General features: G+C 42.5%; 1 protein-coding gene across 1 annotated transcript; it reads right to left on the reverse strand.

Annotated features, from left to right (window-relative positions):
* Positions 1–6,009: 6,009 nt before the first annotated feature.
* On the reverse strand, positions 6,010–19,361 carry LOC138784443 (uncharacterized). Its single transcript, XM_069960022.1, has 9 exons — positions 19,358–19,361; positions 18,826–19,215; positions 16,407–16,745; positions 13,130–13,495; positions 12,498–12,590; positions 10,150–10,181; positions 9,440–9,523; positions 9,259–9,342; positions 6,010–6,189 (listed from the first exon to the last, which is right to left on the reverse strand). The coding sequence occupies exons 1-9, from the start codon at positions 19,359–19,361 to the stop codon at positions 6,067–6,069; spliced, it is 1,515 nt and encodes a 504-aa protein (XP_069816123.1). The 3' UTR covers positions 6,010–6,066.
* Between the last annotated feature and the right edge of the window lie 2,271 nt (positions 19,362–21,632).

Below are 21,632 nucleotides of genomic sequence, written 5' to 3' on the forward strand. Positions count from 1 at the left end.
CTGGCGTCCTCGCCATCTGCTAAACCTTGCATGGCGTTTTAAATTTGTTTTCAATAAAGCTACAGTTTTTATGGTGAGTGCCCTTTAACTTCTCTATTTTTTCTACTCTATATTAACCCTTTAACCACTGCAACCTATAAAACCCTGTGTCATTTTTAATAGCTGGATCTTCTAATTTAGCAGGCGGGTCCCTTAGACCCCAAAGTTCTAGGAGATGAGTGTGACTGCAGCCTACACATCCCCTACCCTGGGGGAATCCTCAGACCTTCCCCAGTGAACGGCATATACGCAGCCGTCATATACTATAACTACAAGTGTCAGAATGTCATGAAAACTGCAGGAGGACGACAAGGACTGGACGAAGCTGGAGGACTGCAAGTTATTTTCCACTTGGGGGCTGTGTTCACACTACGAATATTTCAGTCAGTATATTTCAGTCAGTATTGCAACCAAAACCAGGAGTGGATTAAAAACACATAAAGGATCTGTTCACACAATGTTGAAATTGAGTGGATGGCCGCCATATAACAGTAAATAACAGCCATTATTTCAATATAACAGCCGTTGTTCTAAAATAACAGCAAATATTTGCCATTAAATGGCGGCCATCCACTCAATTTCAACATTATGTGAACAGATCCTTTCTGTTTTTTTAATCCTCCTGGTTTTGGTTGCAATACTGACTGAAATATACTGACTGAAATATACATATACTGACTGAAATATAGGTAGTGTGAACGCAGCCATAACGTGTAATTATTTTGTAAGAACGGCCACTTGTTTGCTACTAAATTTAGAATCAAGTTTCTGAAGTGACCTCAGTGACCACAGAGATAGACCCTGTCCTGCCAAAGTGACAAGACTGGTTTCACAGCAATTAAGCATAGATTTCTTTGTATGTCTATAAATTATAACAACAGATTTGACTTGGATTCTGTTATGGTCAGTATGGCAAAGGCAGCCTGACAAGACACGGACAGTGAGCCCTGAGCTGACCCCACCCACTGTCCCTACACTGAGTAGGTGCGACACACAAAGCACGGACAGGCGAACAAACACAATAAGAGGTGTCAAACAAACCAGGTCAGCAACAGTCGAGCAGCAAAGTACAAAAACAGTAAACAGGAGAATAGTCGAGGTCAGATGCAGAAGGTCCAGAATACAGAGATCAGAGTAAACAGGGAGCTGAGCAGGTGAGTGAACTCTAATAGTCAGCAGGGAAGCAAAAAACTTGCTGCTTTTTATCTAGCAGACTGGGTCCAGAAGATGATTGGACCAGCCATGATCCCAGCAGCAGGTTCAGCTGAGAAGATCAAGCAGAGCAGTAACCCCTGCACTGCCAGGAGTGTGCCAGGAAAAGCGGGTGTGGCTGGCAAATACAACACAATTCAGACAAAAAAAAAAACACAGACAAACTCAGCGCTTCCTCGACCGCCCAGCACGGACTGAGGAGCACAAAGTCATATTCCTAACAGTACCCCCCTGCTCTTATGAGGGGCCACATGACCCTCACTCAAAGGACCAGGCTTAGAGGGGTTAGAGGGACAAAGCTGCCGGATAAGGTGTGAGGCATGTATGTCCTTACTGGCAACCCAAGTATTTTCCTCGGGACCGAATTCTTTCCACTGGGCAAGATATTGGACGAAATTTTGAACTTGGCGAGAGTCCAAAGAGAGAGAGCAGGGAGGACTGCAAGAAGCACAGGAACTACATATTTTTTAACAATGATTTCTGAAAGACATTGTGAATTCTCATATTATTGGGTAACTGTAGGTGGATAAGGACCAATGTATTTGGGTGCTAATTTCCCAGAAGGGACTCTGAGCTTAAGATTTCTCGTGGAGAGCCACACCTTGTCCCCTACCTGATATTCATGGCCAGATATGCGTCTTTTATTAGCTTGTATGCTAGACAACCTCTGGGCCTTAGTCAGGCTCTCAAGAGCCTGGGCCGGCCCAGACTGTGCACAGTCTTTGATAGATAACTTCAGCTGAAGGATTTACAGATTGTGGAGAGGGAGCCAACGAATACCTGGGATTATACCCATAATTGCAAAAGAAAGGCGACATTTTGGTAGACTGACCCTCTCTATTATTAAGCGCGAACTCTGCTAGGGGCAAATAGTTTTTCCATTCATCCTGAGAACACAATACAAAATATCTAAGAAATTGTTCTAAGGATTGGTTTACCCTCTCCGTCTGCCCATTAGACTTGGGGTGAAAGGCAGACGAAAAGGACAACGAAATCCCCAAATGAACACATAGTTTTCTCCAGAATTTAGAGAAAATTTAAATCCCCTGTCAGAGACAATATTTTCAGGAACCCCATGTAACCTTAAAATAGGGTGTATGAACAGAGTGTCCAAGGTACAAGCATTGGGGAGTTTTTTCAATGGAAAAACGTGGCACATTTTGAAGAATCTGTCCACCACCACCCAGATCACTGTTCTCCCTTTGGACGGTGGCAAATCTGTGATGAAGTCCATAGCAAGGTGGGTCCAAGGTCTCCTAGGTATAGGAAGAGGGTGGAGGAGGCCCTCTGCTAACCTACGAGGGACCTTGGACCTAGCACAGACCTCACAGGCCTCAATAAATAATTTTACATCTTGGGACCAGATGGCCACCAATATTGGTTGAGAGGAGATACTTGGTACCAGCAATTCCCGGGTGACCAGCCAGAACAGAACAATGGGTTTCCTCTAAGACTCTAAGCCGGAGATTGGGGGGTACAAAGAGTTTTCCCTCCGGAATACTTTCAGGGGCAAGGGACTGAGACTCTACCACCTGATCGGCAAGATCAGGTTAGAGGATGGCAAGGACCACCCCGGGCGCAAATATATTTTCTGGTTCACCTTTGGGGACATTACTGGCATCAAAACTCTGCGATAGGGCATCAGCTTTGACATTTTTAGAACCTGGACGATAGGTTATCTCAAAGTCAAAACAAGTATAGAACAACGCCCACCTCGCCTGCCGAGGGGTTAGGCGTTTGGCCTTGTCAAGGTACAATAAGTTTTTGTGGTCAGTTAGTACCCTGACCTTGTGTTTAGCTCCTTCAAGGAAATGCCTCCATTCGTCGAATGCCCTCTTGATGGCAAGCAGCTCCCTGTTACCAATATCCTAATTTTCTTATGCTGGGAAAAAAAAATTCTGGAGAAGTAAGCTATAGGTCGGAGGTTGGTGAGACTCTCAGGGCCCTGAGAAAGCACCGCACCAACCCCCACCTCTGAAGCATCAACTTCAACAACAAAAGATTGCTCCAGATCTGGCTGGATGAGCACTGGTGCCTTGAAGAAACATCTTTTTAACTCTTCAAATGCCTAGTGCCTCGGAACTCCAGTTATCTAGGTCAGCCCCTTTTCTGGTCAGGTCAGTAAGGGGTTTAGCAATTATGGAAAATCCCTTAACAAATTTTCTATAATAGTTGGCAAATCCCAAGAATCTTTGCAAGGCCTTGAGGTTAGTGGGACGTTCCTATTTCTCAATGGCTGCCACTTTGACAGGATCCATACTAAACCAGTTGGGACAAATAATGTACCCCAGAAAAGAGACCCTCTGGATTCCGAATTGGAATTTGGACAGTTTGGCAAACAAGTTATTATTTCTAAGCAAATGCATAACAGTGCAAACATGGTTTACGTGGGAAGACCAATCCGGGGAAAAAATTAGGATATCATCCAAATACACCACCAAGAATTTCCCCAGATGTTCCCTGAATATGTCATTCACAAAATGCTGGAATACTGCAGTGGCATTACTCAGACCAAATGGCATTACCCGATACTCAAAATGTCCCTCAGGGTTATTGAACGCGGACTTCAATTCATCCCCCTCCCTTATTCTGATCAGATTGTAGGCCCCACGAAGATCTATCTTGGAGAATTACTGAGTACCCACAATCTGATTAAAGAGATCTGGAATAAGGAGAAGGGGGTGCTGGTTTTTGATAGTGATCTTATTTAGTTCTCGGTAATCAATACACGGTCTAAGACCACCATAACACACCATAACACAGAATGCAGCTCTGTACCCTGCTGGTCCTCTGTCTTCTTGAAAGGGAGCTCCTTAGATGGCTTTCTATGATGCTGCTTCTGTAGAACACCACCTTCCCCTGGGATCCCCTTTGTTGCCGCCACCTGGGAAATTTGATCAATGCCAATTGTTACAAAAAAATAAACAAATAAATCCATGGAGAGAAAGAACAGACATAGCCGCACATCCACATGCTTCCCACTGATCCTCTACTTCTCAGCACTATCAATAGCAACATCAGCAGTTAGTTACAATTTGATCAATGTGTTTAAGCCCACTTCACTACTTCATAGATCCAGATTCCTTCAGACGATGACCAACACTGCCACACTGCCAGGAGGGAGCAACCCAGCAGTCCCAATGCTGTCAGGCATAACCTCTTTGTCCCCAGTCTCCAACAGCCCCTTCATGTGAGGTCCCCAAGTCTCCAACAGCCACTCCATGTGAGGTCCCCCAGTCTCCAGCAGCCGCTCCATGTTAGGTCCCCCAGTCTCCAGCAGCCGCTCCATGTGAGGTCCCCCAGTCTCCAGCAGCCGCTCCATGTGAGGTCCCCCCAGTCTCCAACAGCCCCTTCATGTGACGTCCCCAAGTCTCCAACAGCCGCTCCATGTGAGGTCTCTCAGTCTCCAGCAGCCACTCCATGTGAGGTCCCCCAGTCTCCAGCGGCAGCCGCTCCATGTGATGTCCCCCAGTCTCCAGCAGCTGCCACTCCATGTGAGGTCCCCCAGTCTCCAGAAGCTGCTCCATGTGAGGTCCCCCAGTCTCCAGCAGCGGCTGCTCCATGTGAGGTCCCCCAATCTCCAGCAGCTGCCCCATGTGACGTCCCCCAGTCTCCAGCAGCCGCTCCATGTGAGGTCCCTCAGTTTCAGTTGCAGCTCCATGTGAGGCCCCCTGTCTGCTGCAGCCCCTCCATGTGAGGTCCCCCAGTTTCCAGTAGCAGCTCCATTTGAGGTCCTCCAGTCTCCAGCAGCTGCTCCATGTGAGGTCCCCCGTCTGCTGCAGCCCCTCCATGTGAGGTCCTCCAGTTTCCAGTAGCAGCTCCATGTGAGGTCCCCCAGTCTGCAGCATCCGCTTTGTGTGAGGTCCCCCAGTCTCCAGCAGCCGCTCCCTAATGATGACCTTGATGAGCTGGAGCATTATTCTCCATGAAGATAACATTAGGCGGCTGTGTTGTTCTTGGAGAAACACAATGACAGTTAATAATTACGTCTATAAATAATGATTATCCTCTTTATTTATCGCTGTAGTTATCAGAATACGGCCTAATTTTTGCCTCACTACCATACTCTCTTTACTGTAGTATGATTATGGAGCTACCAATTTATATAAGGAAGCCTGCTCTGCCTTCATGGTAGGTACTGTATGCCACTGACAGCCGACCCCTATAGCCCCAGGGGTACAGAGAGCAAGAGGGACGCGCCACTGTACTGTTCAGCCCCCTCAATGTAGTGCCGGGTGAGCGGGCTGAACGTCAAATGGAGAGGAACAGAGGAGAGGGATGAAGGACCTTATGATCCCATGACCCAAAGGTTCTCAATACTTCTATGTGAAGATCAGCCCGGACTACAGGAGGAGGAGGGGGGAAGCCTGGGAGCTGTAAGTGTTGTGTATGTGTGTCATTGAGTGTATATATGTCTGTGTATATATGTATATGTAAGTATGGGTATATATGTATCTGTGTATATATGTTAGTATGAGTATGTATCTGTTGAGCGCAGCATCTAAGTAGTAAAATGATAGGAATCTAAGTTATTTCTGATCCCGACCATTGTAGACAAAAGCAGACAAGTATGGAGCGGCCAATCTCAGCTCTGGCAAACGTCATCCAGCATTTTGACATACACACATGGAAAATATCAGGAAAGGGTTGAAAATGGAAGCCCCATTCAAAATGATTGATCGTATGATAAACTATTCTGTGCAACAGAAAAATCTGCTATGAAAGTTGATTTATGCCAACAAATTTTTACGTCCTAATTTTATTCTACCAGCATAATTCTTTTTTATCTATTATGGCAAATGTCTCTGTCTCTTCTTATTTTCTCAACTCTGGACTGATGACAGCGACATAGACAGTCTCTTCCTTCTGCTCTTGGTACGGGGCTGGAGTTCTCAGTAGCAGCTTGGTTTTGTTCAGTTCAGAATAGAGAACGTTCTCCTGCTTTGGTAAATGTAAAATATATTAATATTAGAAAACACAGGCACATAATAAACTAAAATACACAGACACATATTAAACTAAAATACACAGACACATAACAAACTAAAATACACAGAACATAATAAACTAAAATACACAGACACATATTAAACTAAAATACACAGACACATAACAAACTAAAATACACAGAACATAATAAACTAAAATACACAGACACATATTAAACTAAAATACACAGACACATAATAAACTAAAATACACAAACACATAATAAACTAAAATACACAGACACATATTAAACTAAAATACACAAACACATAATAAACTAAGATACACAGCACATAATAAACTAAAATACACAGCATATAATAAACTAAAATACACAGACACATAATAAACTAAAATACACAAACACATAATAAACTAAAATACACAGACATATAATAAACTAAAATACACAGCACATAATAAACTAAAATACACAAACACATAATAAACTAAAATACACAGACACATAATAAACTAAAATACACAGCATATAATAAACTAAATACACAGACACATAATAAACTAAAATACACAAACACATAATAAACTAAAATACACAGACACATAATAAACTAAAATACACAGCATATAATAAACTAAAATACACAGACACATAATAAACTAAAATACACAGACACATAATAAACTACAATATACAGACACATAAACTAAAATACACAAACACATAATAAACTAAAATACACAGCACATAATAAACTAAAATACACAAACACATAATAAACTAAAATACACAAACACATAATAAACTAAAATACACAGCACATAATAAACTAAAATACACAAACACATAATAAACTAAAATACACAGACACATAATAAACTAAAATACACAGCACATAATAAACTAAAATACACAGACACATAATAAACTAAAATACACAGACACATAATAAACTAAAATACACAGACACATAATAAACTAAAATACACAGACACATAATAAACTAAAATACACAGCACATAATAAACTAAAATACACAGACACATAATAAACTAAAATACACAAACACATAAAAAAAAGTAATGAATCAGCTATGAGACAGGTGAGGCTTACATACTTTGTCTAATGACTATTCAAAAATATTGGGGGTTTGTTTGATTCCAGACAAACCCCCAATATATCTTGTACGGGCTTATATTGTATGTCCATACATAACACAAGGTTATTTCTAATTCTTACATACAGTATATGTCTTAATAAATTTCAAAATCTAAATGAACAGTAGATATAATATATAGTGTGATATAAAGCAAGTTTACAATTTACATTCATTTTTTATTTAGTTGTAAAAGAAAACCTAGCACTTCCTGTAAAGTAGAGTAAACACAGGAAGTCCCGGTCATCTGCGCTCATAGAGAAGGCAGTCATGTGATGACAGTGCTGACAGAAACTGTCCAGAGCAGGAGATGTTTTCTATGGGGTTTTGCTGATGCTCTGGACAGTTCCTGACATGGCCAGAGATGTCAGCAGAGAGCACTGTGTCAGACTGGAAAGAAAACATTTCCTGCATGACATAAAGCAGCTGATAAGTATGGGAAGACTTGAGATTTTTTAATAGAAGTAAATTACAAATCTACAGTATAAAACTTTCTGATACCAGTTGATTTGAAAGAAAATGATTTTCAGTGAAAAGCCCCTTTAAGGACAGGAGCCCATTTTTTTTTTTTTGTTAACTATAGCGCTTTTATTTTTCCATGTACAGAATCATATGAGGCAAAGTTTTTGCGGGACCAATTGTAATTACTCTCAATTTGTTCAGCTGAACTATAGTGGCCGGGAGGCTCTGTGCATGGATTGGCCTCGAGTCTCAAGCTAGCTCCATGCACTGGGATGAGTATGCCTGTCCTGTATGGTCAACATGTCAGGGTACGTGCACACTACGGAATCGCGACGGAAAACCCATTGCGTATTCCACAGCTGGCACCTGCTTGCGGACTCTGGCAGCCATGCACATTTCCAACTGTGCCATAGACTCCATTTTATGCACGGGCGGGCACCACCCGCCGTCCAAAGAATGAACAGGTTCATTCTTTGGATGGAGGGCAGAAACCTCCCGTGCATAGAAGTGAGTCTATAACACTGGCAGAGACGCACGTGGCCGCAAGCTGCGGAATCCACTACGGGTTTTCCGACGCGATTCCGTAGTGTGCACATACCCTTAGGGCCCTATTCCACGGGCCAAGCAATCTGCTAGATCGGCGCTCGTTTACTGAGCCTATTCCCCGGCCCCGATGATCGTTAAGCGAGGGTTGCAGGGACATCGTTACCGATGTCCTTGCAGCCCTTGCAGCAATACATTACCTGTCCAGGCTTCTCCTGTGCTCCGTCTTCCTCCCCAGGTCCCGCGGCGTAACATCAGCTTCGGTGCGGCCTGACTGAGCTTACAGACCACTCAGCCAATCACTGGCCACGGCGGTCCCCGCCTGTGATTGGCTCAGCGGTCTGACAGCTTAGTCAGGCCACTTAGGAGCTGCTGATACTGCGAGTGGGACCTGAAGAAGAAGACGGAGTGTAGGAGAAGCCCGGACAGGTAAAGTATGCTGCGCTTCTCAAATAGTCGGTCGCCAGCCGTGCACCGCTATTCCACCATAGCAATGCGCGGTGGGGGACCGATGATTTTAGGTCTGGTCCTAAATGAACGATCAGCCGATGACACGATTATCTGCTGATCATTCTCTCTATTCCACCGAGCGATAATTGGCCGAATGGGGCCGATTCGGCCAATTATCACTCCCGTGGAATAGGCCCTTAAAAAGCAGAGTAACTCCACAGCTCGTACATGTTTCTGTAACATTATCAAATTAACTTTTATAGTTAAAGTTATGGACTGTCAAAGGAGACCTCACTTTCTGACCATTTAGGCTTTTCTGGACCGGAGAAGACATATGACTCTAAATCAGTCACTTTGTCAGAATCTCAAACAAAATCAAACTTCATATTTGCTCATCTCGAACAGATATACTTGCCAGAAATATTAGTAACCAAAAAGTGCCTACATTTTCTTCTTCATCTTTCTCGCTCTCCTTCCTCTCCTCCTTCGCTCCTCCCTTACTCTCCGCTCCCTTATCATGTTGTGTTTTCTGAAAGGTGATAAGATGCAAATTACAGACTCCTCCACCAATACTGGAAGACTTTGTCAGTGATAAGAAACTATATTCCTAATCTGCTGGTACTTACATTCTCTTCGTCCTCTTTTTCTCTCTCCATCCTCTTCTCCTTTGCTCCTCCCTCACTCTCCGCTCCCAAACTGTGTTCTGTGTTCTTAAAGGAGAAGATATTCAGCAGCATAGCTGAATACTTGAGTAATAAATAAGATATTCTTAATTTTTTTTTTTAAATATTCACTTTTTAAAAGATTCACTTTTAGTAATCCTAAAAGACTTATAGTGAATCTGCGTGAATTGGCCTATGGTTAAGAAGACACGGGGTAACTTTCAAATAACTGTCTGTGCTTTTAGAACATGTAAAATGTCAAAGAGGCATTTCCAAGCTTCTAAGGGGGTTAAGATCTGTAATGTCTCCTCGCTCCCCCTCACATCCCTATCTCTGCTTGATTGACAGTAAGCTGGAAGCAGCTGCTTCCATTTAGATATAGAGTGCAGGAAGGAGATTGAAAGGCGGAGCCTTGCTTTCAATCAAGCAAGGATAGAGATGGGAGGAGGAGCTAATCCCTATGAAAATCTTCTAGGTACTTCTAGCCTACCGAGTCAAGAATAAATTTTTTTTTTAATTCTTGGATGAAAAAAATAAAATAAAAATTTAACCCCATAAACAACAACTCTTTTGACAATGCATTGTTGCAGCATTGTTTCCATAAAAAAAAAAAATATATAACACCCCATTTCTCTTTCTCCTGGAAAACAATTTTAGGTAACCCAGATTCTGACCTTTGTAGAGATCCCACAACACGGCCTTTTTTCTAAATAAAAATAATAATAATGAAAATTAATGAAAGTAAAGCATATACAAGTATAGGGCTATGATCACTAGAGATGAGCAAACCGATTTGTCCAAAAGTCCGAGTCCGGTCGGATTCAGATTTTTGGAAACCCGCTCCAAATTTTATTTTATTTTTTTCTTGCTTTCTAAAATGGCAGCCGCCATTTTAGAAAGCAGGAAGTGTTCTGGGCGGGAAAAGCGCTTTCCCATGACGCCCGGAACATATCCAATCAGCAGGGATCTTGCACTAGCCCAACCCCTTTGTGACGTCGGTATTGCTTTAAGAGGAGCAGTCACATGACCGCACCACGCAGTCTGCACAGAGAGTGGAAGGAGACTGTTAGCAGTGCACAGAGCTCGTTAGTGACAAAACGCTGCTGCTGTACTGAGAGGATATTGTACAAAAGCAAAGACAAAAAGATTATTAGGAAAGCGGAGAGGAGAAACATATAGTGATTGAGAGAGAAAAATAGAGAGGGTGAAAGATAGATAGGTAGATAGAATAGGCATAGGAGAGCAAAGGGTGCACAGAACAAAAACATGCTATACAGATATACAAGTACTATACTGTCACCCTTGCGACAGTGTATATGACATAGGTGTTTTCCTGATGCACAAATATATACCTTGTGCAGGTTTGTAGAATAAAACTCTATAAAAAAGTGCTATACAGATATACAAGTACTATAGTTGGACCCTTGGAAGAGTGTATATGACATAGGTGTTTTCCTGAGACACAAATATATACCTTGTGCATGTGTGTAGAATAAAACTTAAAAAAAAAGTGCTATACAGATATACAAGTACTATAGTTGGACCCTTGCGAGAGTGTAATATGACATACGTGGTTTCCTGCATAGACCCTGTAATGGTGAATATTGAAGTCTAAAAAAAAAAAAATTGACTTTGAGATATTGAAAAGATAACGATGTTACTGACATGTAGAGCCCTAAATTCAACCAAATACACTACCCCCGATGCTTTAAACTATGAAATTCGAAAAAATCCGAAATTCGAACCGAACTTTTCAAAAAAATCCGGAAGTCCGGGCGGAACGAACTTTAGAAAAGTTCGCTCATCTCTAATGATCACACATAGTTTTTTAAACACTTTTGTAAAAATATGCAATGTAGTACAAATTGCTTGAAAACGTAGCCAATTCTTTTTTTTTTTTTTCTTTTTGTTATTTCAGCCCAATATTTCTTTCTTAAAGATACAAATAATGAACATTCTCGTTATTTTAATGGCAATTAGAAAATAATGCAGTTTAAACAATGTATGCACGCCTGCCCTGATGTTTTATGACTTTGCTCCTTTGACCTCAAACCTGTGTGTCACACGTGCTTCTGTCAGTGCTGCTGCACAGACCGCTACATCCTGCTGAGCATTGCAGCATAAACAGTTACCCTTAACATTGTGAGGGGGAATCTGGGCTGCCCAGTAGTGAAATATAATAGGTCAGTTTCGGGTGGTAGCCTGGGGCCCCGAGCTCCTGGGGGCTCATGGCCACCCAAAAATACTTCTACTTTAAGTGGTGTATTGTCTCCTGGTTACAGTTCTGCCATGATTTGCAAAAAATTGTTGCTTTTTACTGCAATTTTACACAAATCTTGGCATCATGACATTATCTATCCTGTACTATAAACACCAGGCTCGAGCTTCCATAGTTACATTTGTGGGTGGGGGCCCAGGCTTCTTGAACAGCCTGGGGCCTATAGTAAAGTTAATCCACCCCTGGGGCTACCGTTATTTATGGGCTGGGTTGCAGCTGTGACTGTTACAGCCATGCTACTGCTATATAACGCACATATGCTGCCATCTAGTGGTGGATTTGTCTATACTGTCTATGCCGTCAGTGAGGAACCTATAAAGCACACACAGTTTGGATGTGTAGGAGAAGGCTCACAGTACAGTCTATGTTAAAAGATACCAAGGGTTACATCCAACTTCTTTAGCCACCCGTAATCAAACACTGAACGATCAGACTTCAGCATGCTTGCGTTGCATGTGCACCCAACCAGGGATATTACTTTAACTACTATGAAAGATTGTTTTCCAAGTTAATCTAGTAAAGGATTGTTGCATCACTGTGTCTGGTTGACTTCCAATATGAATGGCACCCAACCTTCCAACCACCAGATACATTACATCAAATGCGAGGGAACCAGATTTACCACTTCTGCTGATGTGACCTCTGGGTTGGTGACCTCTTCTTGGATAACTACATACTGGATTCCCAGTCCCACTCCACCACTTAACACCGAGGTTCAAATAATAGACAAAATCATCCTATTACCTGTTGTCTTCAGGAAAACCAAGAGCACACATAACAGGACCAACAGGATGGCAGCTGAGATGGAAACAATCATCGCAAAGCCAATAGAAAGTCCTGTAGATGAATGAATCACAGAAATTATAGATTGTACCTGATCCATAAAGTTGCCATCGTCATATATTTACAATATACAGTTTGTATAAAACAAAAACTGGATTTTTGTGATCAGTATCTAAAACCTATCATTCTAAAGTCTGGTAAAACATGGATACAGCCTATAGCCCATGGCTATATCCATATTTTCCAGGGCTCCTTAGGGCTACATCATACTTCTTCAGCCACCAGTAATCAAATGCTGAACGATTGGACTTGAACATGCTCCAGTTGTACTCATCTCTACCAAAGATATGACTCTTTACCCAGGTGTTTCATTTCCCTGCACACGGCTATCGACTGGTTGTTGTTAGGGAAAATCTGTCTCAAGCAGCGGACAGACCAAGACAGAACACATAAAGTTGGGACAGGAGAATCATCATATTAAATCTAGAGTTTCAAACCAAGACCATTTTTAGTCTATAAGAGAATGTTTTATCTACTTTTGGGTTCTTTTACAGTGAAATTAATTTGTAAAAAGTTTCACATTTTCATGTTACCTGTCACAATGAGTCGGGTCCCTCCTCCATAATGAATTAGTTTCTTGTACTTGTTACTTCCTGTACACAATCTGACCATCACAAAGCAGTAATACATGGCGTCATCTGACATGTTCAGCCCCTGTATGTGCAGATCTGCTGCTCCTGTTATCTCCGTTCTTCCTCTATAACCGGGATAAACCATCTCTTTGTAGGGGTGGTAGACATAAGGTCCGCTTAGGTTGCCCAGTCTCCAGTATATAGTAGTCCCCAGGACATCGCTCTCCATATAAGAGGTGTAGGAGCAGCTTAGTGTCGCAGACTCTCCTCTATGTCCTGTGATAGTATGTGGCTGGGTAATATTGAATGGGGAGGAGGAAGAGGAATCTAAAAAAATATGATTAATGAATATTTATCATCTGTCCACTCTATATCATGTTCACTCTGATGATCACATTATTGTATCCCAGCACAGGTGTGCCACTAAGTTCTTTATGTGTCTGGGTAAAGTAACTCACTCAGGTTTCTACAATGGGATGAATTAAAACTGTACTCTTTTTTCTTCCCACTAGGTGTCGCTGTTGTACTTATGGTATATCCTGTCTTAAGCACCGCTGAAGGAAGCATTGGTTTAACTGTGTTATATCACATATGTTTATTCTCCTCCTATTACAGGTGCGGGTATTTTCCCTCTTTTCTCTATCCTATTCTCTCTCTTCTCTCTTACACCACACAGTCCCACCAATCACAAGGGAGTTTAGTTCGCCCCTATAGGGAGGGGGGTTAATTTCTGGTGAGAGGTTCTTTTGTCAGGAGTTGGAGAGACAAACAAAGACACAGAGAATTTTCTTTTGTTAACTACCGGTAGAATGCAGTTCTAGACCGCTCAGGTGGAAGGACATCCTCCAAGGATCGTCTTGTCTACGCCAGGCATACTTCAACACTACACAGGGCAGTATACCTGAGGCTAGGTACTGACCCCAGTAGGACAAAGCTGCAGTTAAAGCCTACATATCCTACTGTAACGCACGGCTATTCTGGGAAGTCTTGGAAAGTCTGCTCAACCCAGCGCAGGGACCTAGAACCTTGTACTACCCTAGCAGGATGGGTAACCCGACACTATAGGGCATAAGACCAGATCAGATCAGGAAAGGATCTACATGTCCGTATGAGTATTTTCTTTTCAGTTTTCTTGTCTCCTCAACTACGCTATCCTTGCAGCTTCATTGGACAGGGCCCTCAAGATGCTGCACTACTCCACTCTACACTTGCTTACACAGTCAACTTCTACTACCTCTTGTCTGCACCTGCAGTTACCAAAGAATTCTTATGGTATTGCACTGAAGATTTTACGTAAATGAACATTATCCTGTTTATGCCTCTGAACTCTGGTCTATTCTTTCTTCACCAGCACCTACACACCAGGTTACACTTGGATTATCCTAATGTTTGTCCTGGGTGGGTTGCCACAACAGTGCACAAGCTACCCTGGTATAAGCCTACATGTCAAGTTGGTAAGGAGTTTGGTCACATGACCTTCTCACAATGTGCGTTCTATGACAGCGCTTAGGGGTGGCCAGCTTGTCCCACTCCTGGCTCAACGTGATAAGTGCCCATGTGTTGCTAACCTCTAACATCTGCCCCCCCATCACTTCTGCTCATCCATGGCACGTGGACGCTGCACTAGGGCCCAAGGAACCCTAGGTCCTGCCTATCTGACACTAAAAATGTATTTCCTGAATAAAGGTGATTTCTTTTAATAAAAATAAAACGCTATACTATGAATTAGCATATGTGGAATTATATAATTAACAAGAAAGTGTGAAACAACTGAAAATATGTCTTATATTCGAGGTTCTTCAAAGTAACCACCTTTTGCTTTGATTACTGCTTTGCACACTCTTAGCATTCTCTTGATGAGCTTTAAAAAGTAGTCACCAGCAATGGTTTTCCAACAGTCTTGAAGGAGTTCCCAGAGAGGCTTAGCACTTATTGGCCCTTTTGTCTTAACTCTGGTCACCTTGTGACTGTGGAGGACAGGTCATCTGGCGTAGCACCCCATCACTCTCCTTCTTGGTCAACTAGCCCTTACACAGCCCAGGAGGTGTGTTTGGGGTCATTGTCCTGTTAGAAAATAAATGATGGTCCAACCAAATGCAAACCGGATGGAATAGCATGCTGCTGCAAGATGCTGTGATAGCCATGCTGGTTCAGTATGCCTTCAATTTTGAATAAATCCCCAACAGCGTCATCGGCAAAGCACCCCCACAACATCACACCTCCTCGTCCATGCTTCATGGTGGCAACCAAGCATGTAGAGTCCATCCGTTCACGCGTAACACAAAGACAACAGGGTTTGAACCAAAGATCTCAAATTTGGATTTATCAGACCAAAGCACAGATTTTCACTGGTCTGATGTCCATTCCTTATGTTCTTTAGCCCAAACAAGTCTCTTCTGCTTGTTGCCTATCCTTAGCAGTGGTTTCCTAGCAGCTATTTTACCATGAAGGCTGCTGCACAAAGTCTCCTCTTACAGTTGTTGTAGAGATGTCTCTGCTGCTAGATCTCTGTGTGCCATTGGTCTGGTCTCTAATCTGAGCTGCTGGTAACCTGCGATTTCTGAGGCCGGTGACTCGGGTGATCTTCTCCTCCGCAGCAGAGGTGACTCTTGGTCTTCCTTTCCTGGGGCGCTCCTCATGTCAGCCAGTTTCTTTGTAGCGCTTGATGGTTTTTGCAACTGCACTTGGGGACACTTTTAAAGTCTTCCCAATTTTTCGACTTACTGACCTTCATTTCTTAAAGTAATGATGGCCACTCATTTTTCTTTACTTAGCTGCTTTTTTGTTGCCATAATATAAATTCTAACAGTCTATTCAGTAAGACCATCAGCCGTGTATCCACCTGACTTCTGCAAAACACAACTGATGGTCCCAACCCCATTTATAAGGCAAGAAATCCCACTTATTACACCTGACAGGGCACACCTATGAAGTGAAAACCCTTTCCGGTAACTACCTCTTGAAGCTCATCAAGAGAATGCCAAGAGTGTGCAGAGCAGTAACCAAAGCAAAAGGGCGGCTTCTTTGAAGAACCTAGAATATAAGACATATTTTTCATTGTTTCACACTTTTTTGTTAAGAATATAATTCCACATGTGTTAATTCATAGTTTTGATGTCGTCAGTGTAAGTCTACAGTTTTCATAGTCATGAAAATACAGAAAACTCTTTGAATGAGAAGGTGTGTCCAAACTTTTGGTCTGTAATGTGTATATATTAGTTGTTTTTTTTTTTTTTACCTGTGATGATCAGTTCTGTACCGTATCTGCTTTGTATTGTTCCATTCTTGGTGGTCACATTGCAACAAAAATGGTGGAATTCATCACCCTGTACCGTGTGTATACGCAGAGAGACATCTTCCGGGAAGTTCACAAGTGAGTATCGATATACACCTCCTTGGGGTGTTGTGTTCCTGGTATAAATCTCATTATTTTTATAGACACATAGTTCCCTATCTCCAGTATACCAGGCTACTTGTTGGGCTTCCCCCAGGGTCTTCAGTGGGTAGTGACAGGGGATGATCAGCTCTTCTCCTGGGACGGCCATCAGCTCCTCCACCTGATATACCAACCTTCCATCTAGAAACAAAAGCCGAGGCATATATACATGAAATAATAAGAAGTTGTTGGAATGGAATGAAACTTTCTATGTGTATAAAAATAAATGGTCCTTTCCACCCTGGTATTACTAGGCTTGCTTTTCACCTGCCTGGTTATGGAAAAGAGTGGGAACCCTACATTGCAAATGTAGCACAGTCTTTCCCCCCGGGGGCTATGTGGAAATGAATAGTATAGTATATGAAAAGTATATGTAGCCCCTTCCAAACCCAATGTGAAGCACACTACACCCGACAGAGCAAGGAAGAGGGTCACTTAACCTCCTTCCTTGCTGGGGTGGGAGTAGTGCCAATAGAGATCAGTCTGGTCTCAGGGGGTTAAGTGGGGATGCTATGCATCCCCATTTAACCCCCTTTGGAGCCAGACTGTAAAACTAAGACTGTAAAAAGTTTATTCCAAACCAGATGGGTCGAACTTTACAAAAGTTTACTCAACTCTATTTGTCATGACTATGTGTAGAAATCTATTAGTACCTGGCTGTGTGTCAGAGTAAACCTCACAGGTGTAGTACAGAAGTATTGCAATGCATTGTGTAGGTATTTATACTATGACATGACTATTGTTGGTGCAATGATAAGACTGAAATAAAAAGTAAAAACAACAATTTCAAATAAACAACAAAAAAAAAACAAAGATAAAATCTAAACAAAATAAAATCTAATAAAAAAATTTTTTTAAACAACAAATGACAAATATTATAGAATAGAGGTTTGTAATATTTAGTATCAATGGTGTAATGACTCATTAGTACATTAATCATCCCCCCACAGTGAAAAAAAAAGCAGAATTTATGTTTTTCATTTATAACTATAGAAGCGGAAGTACTAAAACACTCATATGCATGTTGCTCAAGTCCAGTATTTTTAAATGATTAAGTGTGCACTATGAGTAACGAACCCCATTAAAGTCAATGGGAGACTCAAGCACTTTCTCAGGGAGCAGAGGGTGTCTGGTGTACCTGAAAACCTCAGGACATAATGGTGACACCACAAAATCTGAACTGGCACAGCAGGGGAGACATGCATGGATGCATTACAAACTTTCAGGTCGCTGTATTAAAAGTACTTTTGGATTAGATGGGGCAATATTGTAGACCAGACTGTGCTGCAGGACTACATAAGAGCTGTGCCCAGAACCAATAAACTATTAGTGTCAGGTCAGGGGCCACAAAGCTACTCCCATAAAACCTCCTGGTATTATGCTTACAACACCTCCTGGTTATACTCCTAAAAAACCTCCTGGCATTATTTGTAATAATGCACAAGCCAAAAAGACAGAAATGGCTGCACATCACACCCATGGTTGACACGAAAGCTTGTTCAGCTACATTAAAATCCAACATCAGAAGTTAGTATATAATTTGATCAAACCATATTGCCCCATGTACCAACGTGCAGGTCTCTGATACACATGAGTCCCTAACCAAAAAACATCACTGTGCCGGTCAGCGATCACAATCCCCGCAAAGCGTGCCCAAGCAGAGAAGGGGGACCACAGAATGGCCTGCAACCCCAATGTCACAGGACCAAACGCCAACCCCCCCCCCCCTGAACCCCGCAGGCACCACCGGCGGAGAGAGTGGACGCCAAACAACACAAGTGTGAACAAGCTCTTACCTCTCATCATTGCTCCTGCAGGTAGAATGGGAGAACACAAGGAGATCCTTCCCATATGTACACAGGTGCTTCCTGCTAATTTGGATGACATGGGTCTTCCCTGCATGTGCACGCTTTGCGGGGTTGGCATTCGCTGACCGGCACAGTGTTGTTTGGTTAGGGACTCATGTGTATCAGAGACCTGCACGTTGGTGCATGAGGCAATATGGTTTGATCAAATTATATACTAACTTCTGATGTTGGTTTTTAATGTATCTGATAGGCTTTCGTGTCAGCCATGGGTGCGATGTGCAGCCATTTCTGTCTTTTTGGCTTGTGCATATTTGTAATAATGCCTAATATTCTCTTACTTTTGTATACTTCATCCCTTGAAGGGATGTTTTACATATCAGGATCTGGAATGTATTGTATAAATATAGTTTTACCTTCAAAAGTGAGAGACGTCCCGTATGGATCATACCAGGAATACTTTTCAGATTGACTTGGAATTACATATATTCTACAGCAGAATATGGTCCCATCTGAAGGTTTCCATCCTCGGATTATGAGAGACGCTGTCCGGTTATCAGGATGGGTGACTGTGGACTTCCGCTCCTTATACTCATCTAGAATATTCCCAGCAGCGTCTGTGATGTAATTCTTCATATATAAGCAGTCACTTCCATCAATCTCCCCCCATGTTATTATAATCTGTGATTCCCCTCTGTAGCGATCAGGATAGGTGTAAGAACACGGGATGGTGACTGGATCTCCTATCCTCACATGGACGCTTCTTGGTTGGTAAACACAGTAATTTATTGTTGTCTGACAAGTCCCTGGAATAAACCACAGAGGTCGATGAAGAACAAAGTATAAAGACATCTACATAGTGACATCATATTATACAATTCCTGTGGAAGCCAAAGGACAATGGGGGAATTTATTATCTGCAGTATTTGTAGTGCCTAGAGTTCTTACCCATCTTTCCTATGGTTGGCTTTGAATCAGCATTTCAGTGCTTAGTGTAACCTCTTACTTGCTGTGCTTTTAATATCTGCTCACACCACACCGTGCAAAGTGGATGCATCATTAACCCCTTCTCCCCCACATGCCATTAACAGTGCTGTACTGTGTAAATCATCCTCAACCCAATTATAGCTTGTTCAGTCCAATGCACTTTTACTAGCACTGTGCCATATAGCAGAGAGGAGTAAGTGCTGTGCTGAGGTTTACCTGGAAAATAAGGGGAAAAAAGTCCTGTGTGTGCACTAGTATCGGAATGTGAAATACCTTTGGAGGGGGCTAAAACAGGGGCATAGCTAGGATTCAAGGGGCCCCATAGCAAAGATTTTTTAAGGGGCCCCCCTCCCCTACGCACAACACAAAGCACTGCACAGAGGTCAGAGGTTATCAGAGCAGTAAAGCAGAAATCTCTGTCTTCTGCTTGTTAACCCTTTTTTGTGCTGCACCATTTAAGTAAACATTGGATCACCTACACACTGTAGTTCATAAGGGGTTAAGCAGAAGGACACACACTCTTACCTTCTCCCCCGGGCCCCCCTTCTGCACGGGCTCCATAGCAACTGCCTACCCTGCCTCTACGGTAGTTACGCCACTGGGCCGCTCAAAAACACCAGTGACAGCACTGAAATGACTTATTAACCACTATAAATTATAAACCGACATGGAAGTGCATATCCTGATTTGCAGAAGGTGCCAAAAACAGGCAGGAAAGTGTGTGCACAATCCACCTTGCATACTGTATGCTGCACTATCTGTGTGAGTAGTCAATGACTGCATCAGGCACCAAACCGACAAAGCTTAGACAGTGTGAGGGATCATGTGTCAACAACCTGTAAATAGGAACTACAAAGAGACCACCATATACGTGACTAGGGGCCACAGCAACATCAACAATGTCATCCGCTGGTCCAAGCCAATGCACATCATCAAACCCACACAACACAGTGCCAGAAAGGAGGTCAATGAGCCACACAATAATAGGAGGTATATAATAGTATGTAATAGGAGGTTCTTACCATGGAGGACACAGGATGGAAAATCTCATTGTAGATGGTGGAGGAGGATCTGCACCATGTATGATCAGTGATCAGTAAGCTACAGAATGATATTTTTGTGTAATGTTATTTCTTCTTTTTATTAAAAAAAAACCAGAGGAAGAGGCGTAAAACCAGAGGAAGTTGTGTATATGACTTCTCTTTAGCAGATCTGAGCTCATCTGAGCTTTACATAACAAGCTGATTGCTAGGGGTCCATCTGCTGGGAACCCCACCGATCCAGAGAATGGGGCAATAAATAGAGCGCTCAGGGTGCCTGTATACCTGCGGTGGCCTGTGCTTTATCCATTGCAGCATGATTGTCTCCCCAAATTCAGGATCAGAGGGGGTCAAAACAATCAGACCCCCACCGATTAGCATGTTATCCCCTATTCCATAGACAATAGGAGGCTTAGATGGGGATAGCAAGCTCATCCTTTAAGAGTATCTCTAAGAAAAAAACAAACAAACAAAAAAACTAACTTAAATAGGCACTAATATGACTGAGACATATCAAACGTTTTTAGTGGATGTTCACACCCCAAGGAGAATGAGCCATGAAAAGTCTATGCTTAGTAATTCTCTCTCTAGGCTGAGACAGTGGAATTGTGTAAGTCCGTGAGGCCATCTCGCTCACATAGGCACAAAGTGGTGGCGATAGTGGTGGTGGGGAGTCCCGGTAGTCTGCCCCTCTTTTTCTGTATGTTCTTTGGTCGGCTGTGGACCCTGACTGATCGAAGAAGTTTTATACTTTTTGTTTTATAGTTTTGATAATGTACAGGTCAAAGCCTGCACTGCTGACCTCAAAGATATGCAGACTCTGTTTAGTAAGTCACCATGTCAGTCTGATCGCACTAAGAGGAACCAAATGTATAAGAGCAGTGAGGACTAGTCACACAGATAAAGTAAGAAGAGAGGGCACAGAGAGAGAATGGCACTTCTTACCTCGGATCACCACGGATAATGCTGCAGGTATTCAGGAACATCATTCAAGAAGCAGGAGTCTAAATAAACCCATGGCCAGACAGGATTCAGGATAGATCTTTCTTTTCTCTATAGTTCTTACCAGCGCTGAGATATAAGCTTTTTTTGTAAATATGTAAATTAGATACAAAAGCCCAGGAGGTGTTCCTCAGCACTACAAGAGCCCAGCTAAGTCCCGCCCAATTCCTTTGCACATGCTAACCACATTAAAG

This window comes from Dendropsophus ebraccatus, chromosome 1, assembly GCF_027789765.1.
Source record: "Dendropsophus ebraccatus isolate aDenEbr1 chromosome 1, aDenEbr1.pat, whole genome shotgun sequence".
NCBI lineage: Eukaryota > Metazoa > Chordata > Amphibia > Anura > Hylidae > Dendropsophus > Dendropsophus ebraccatus.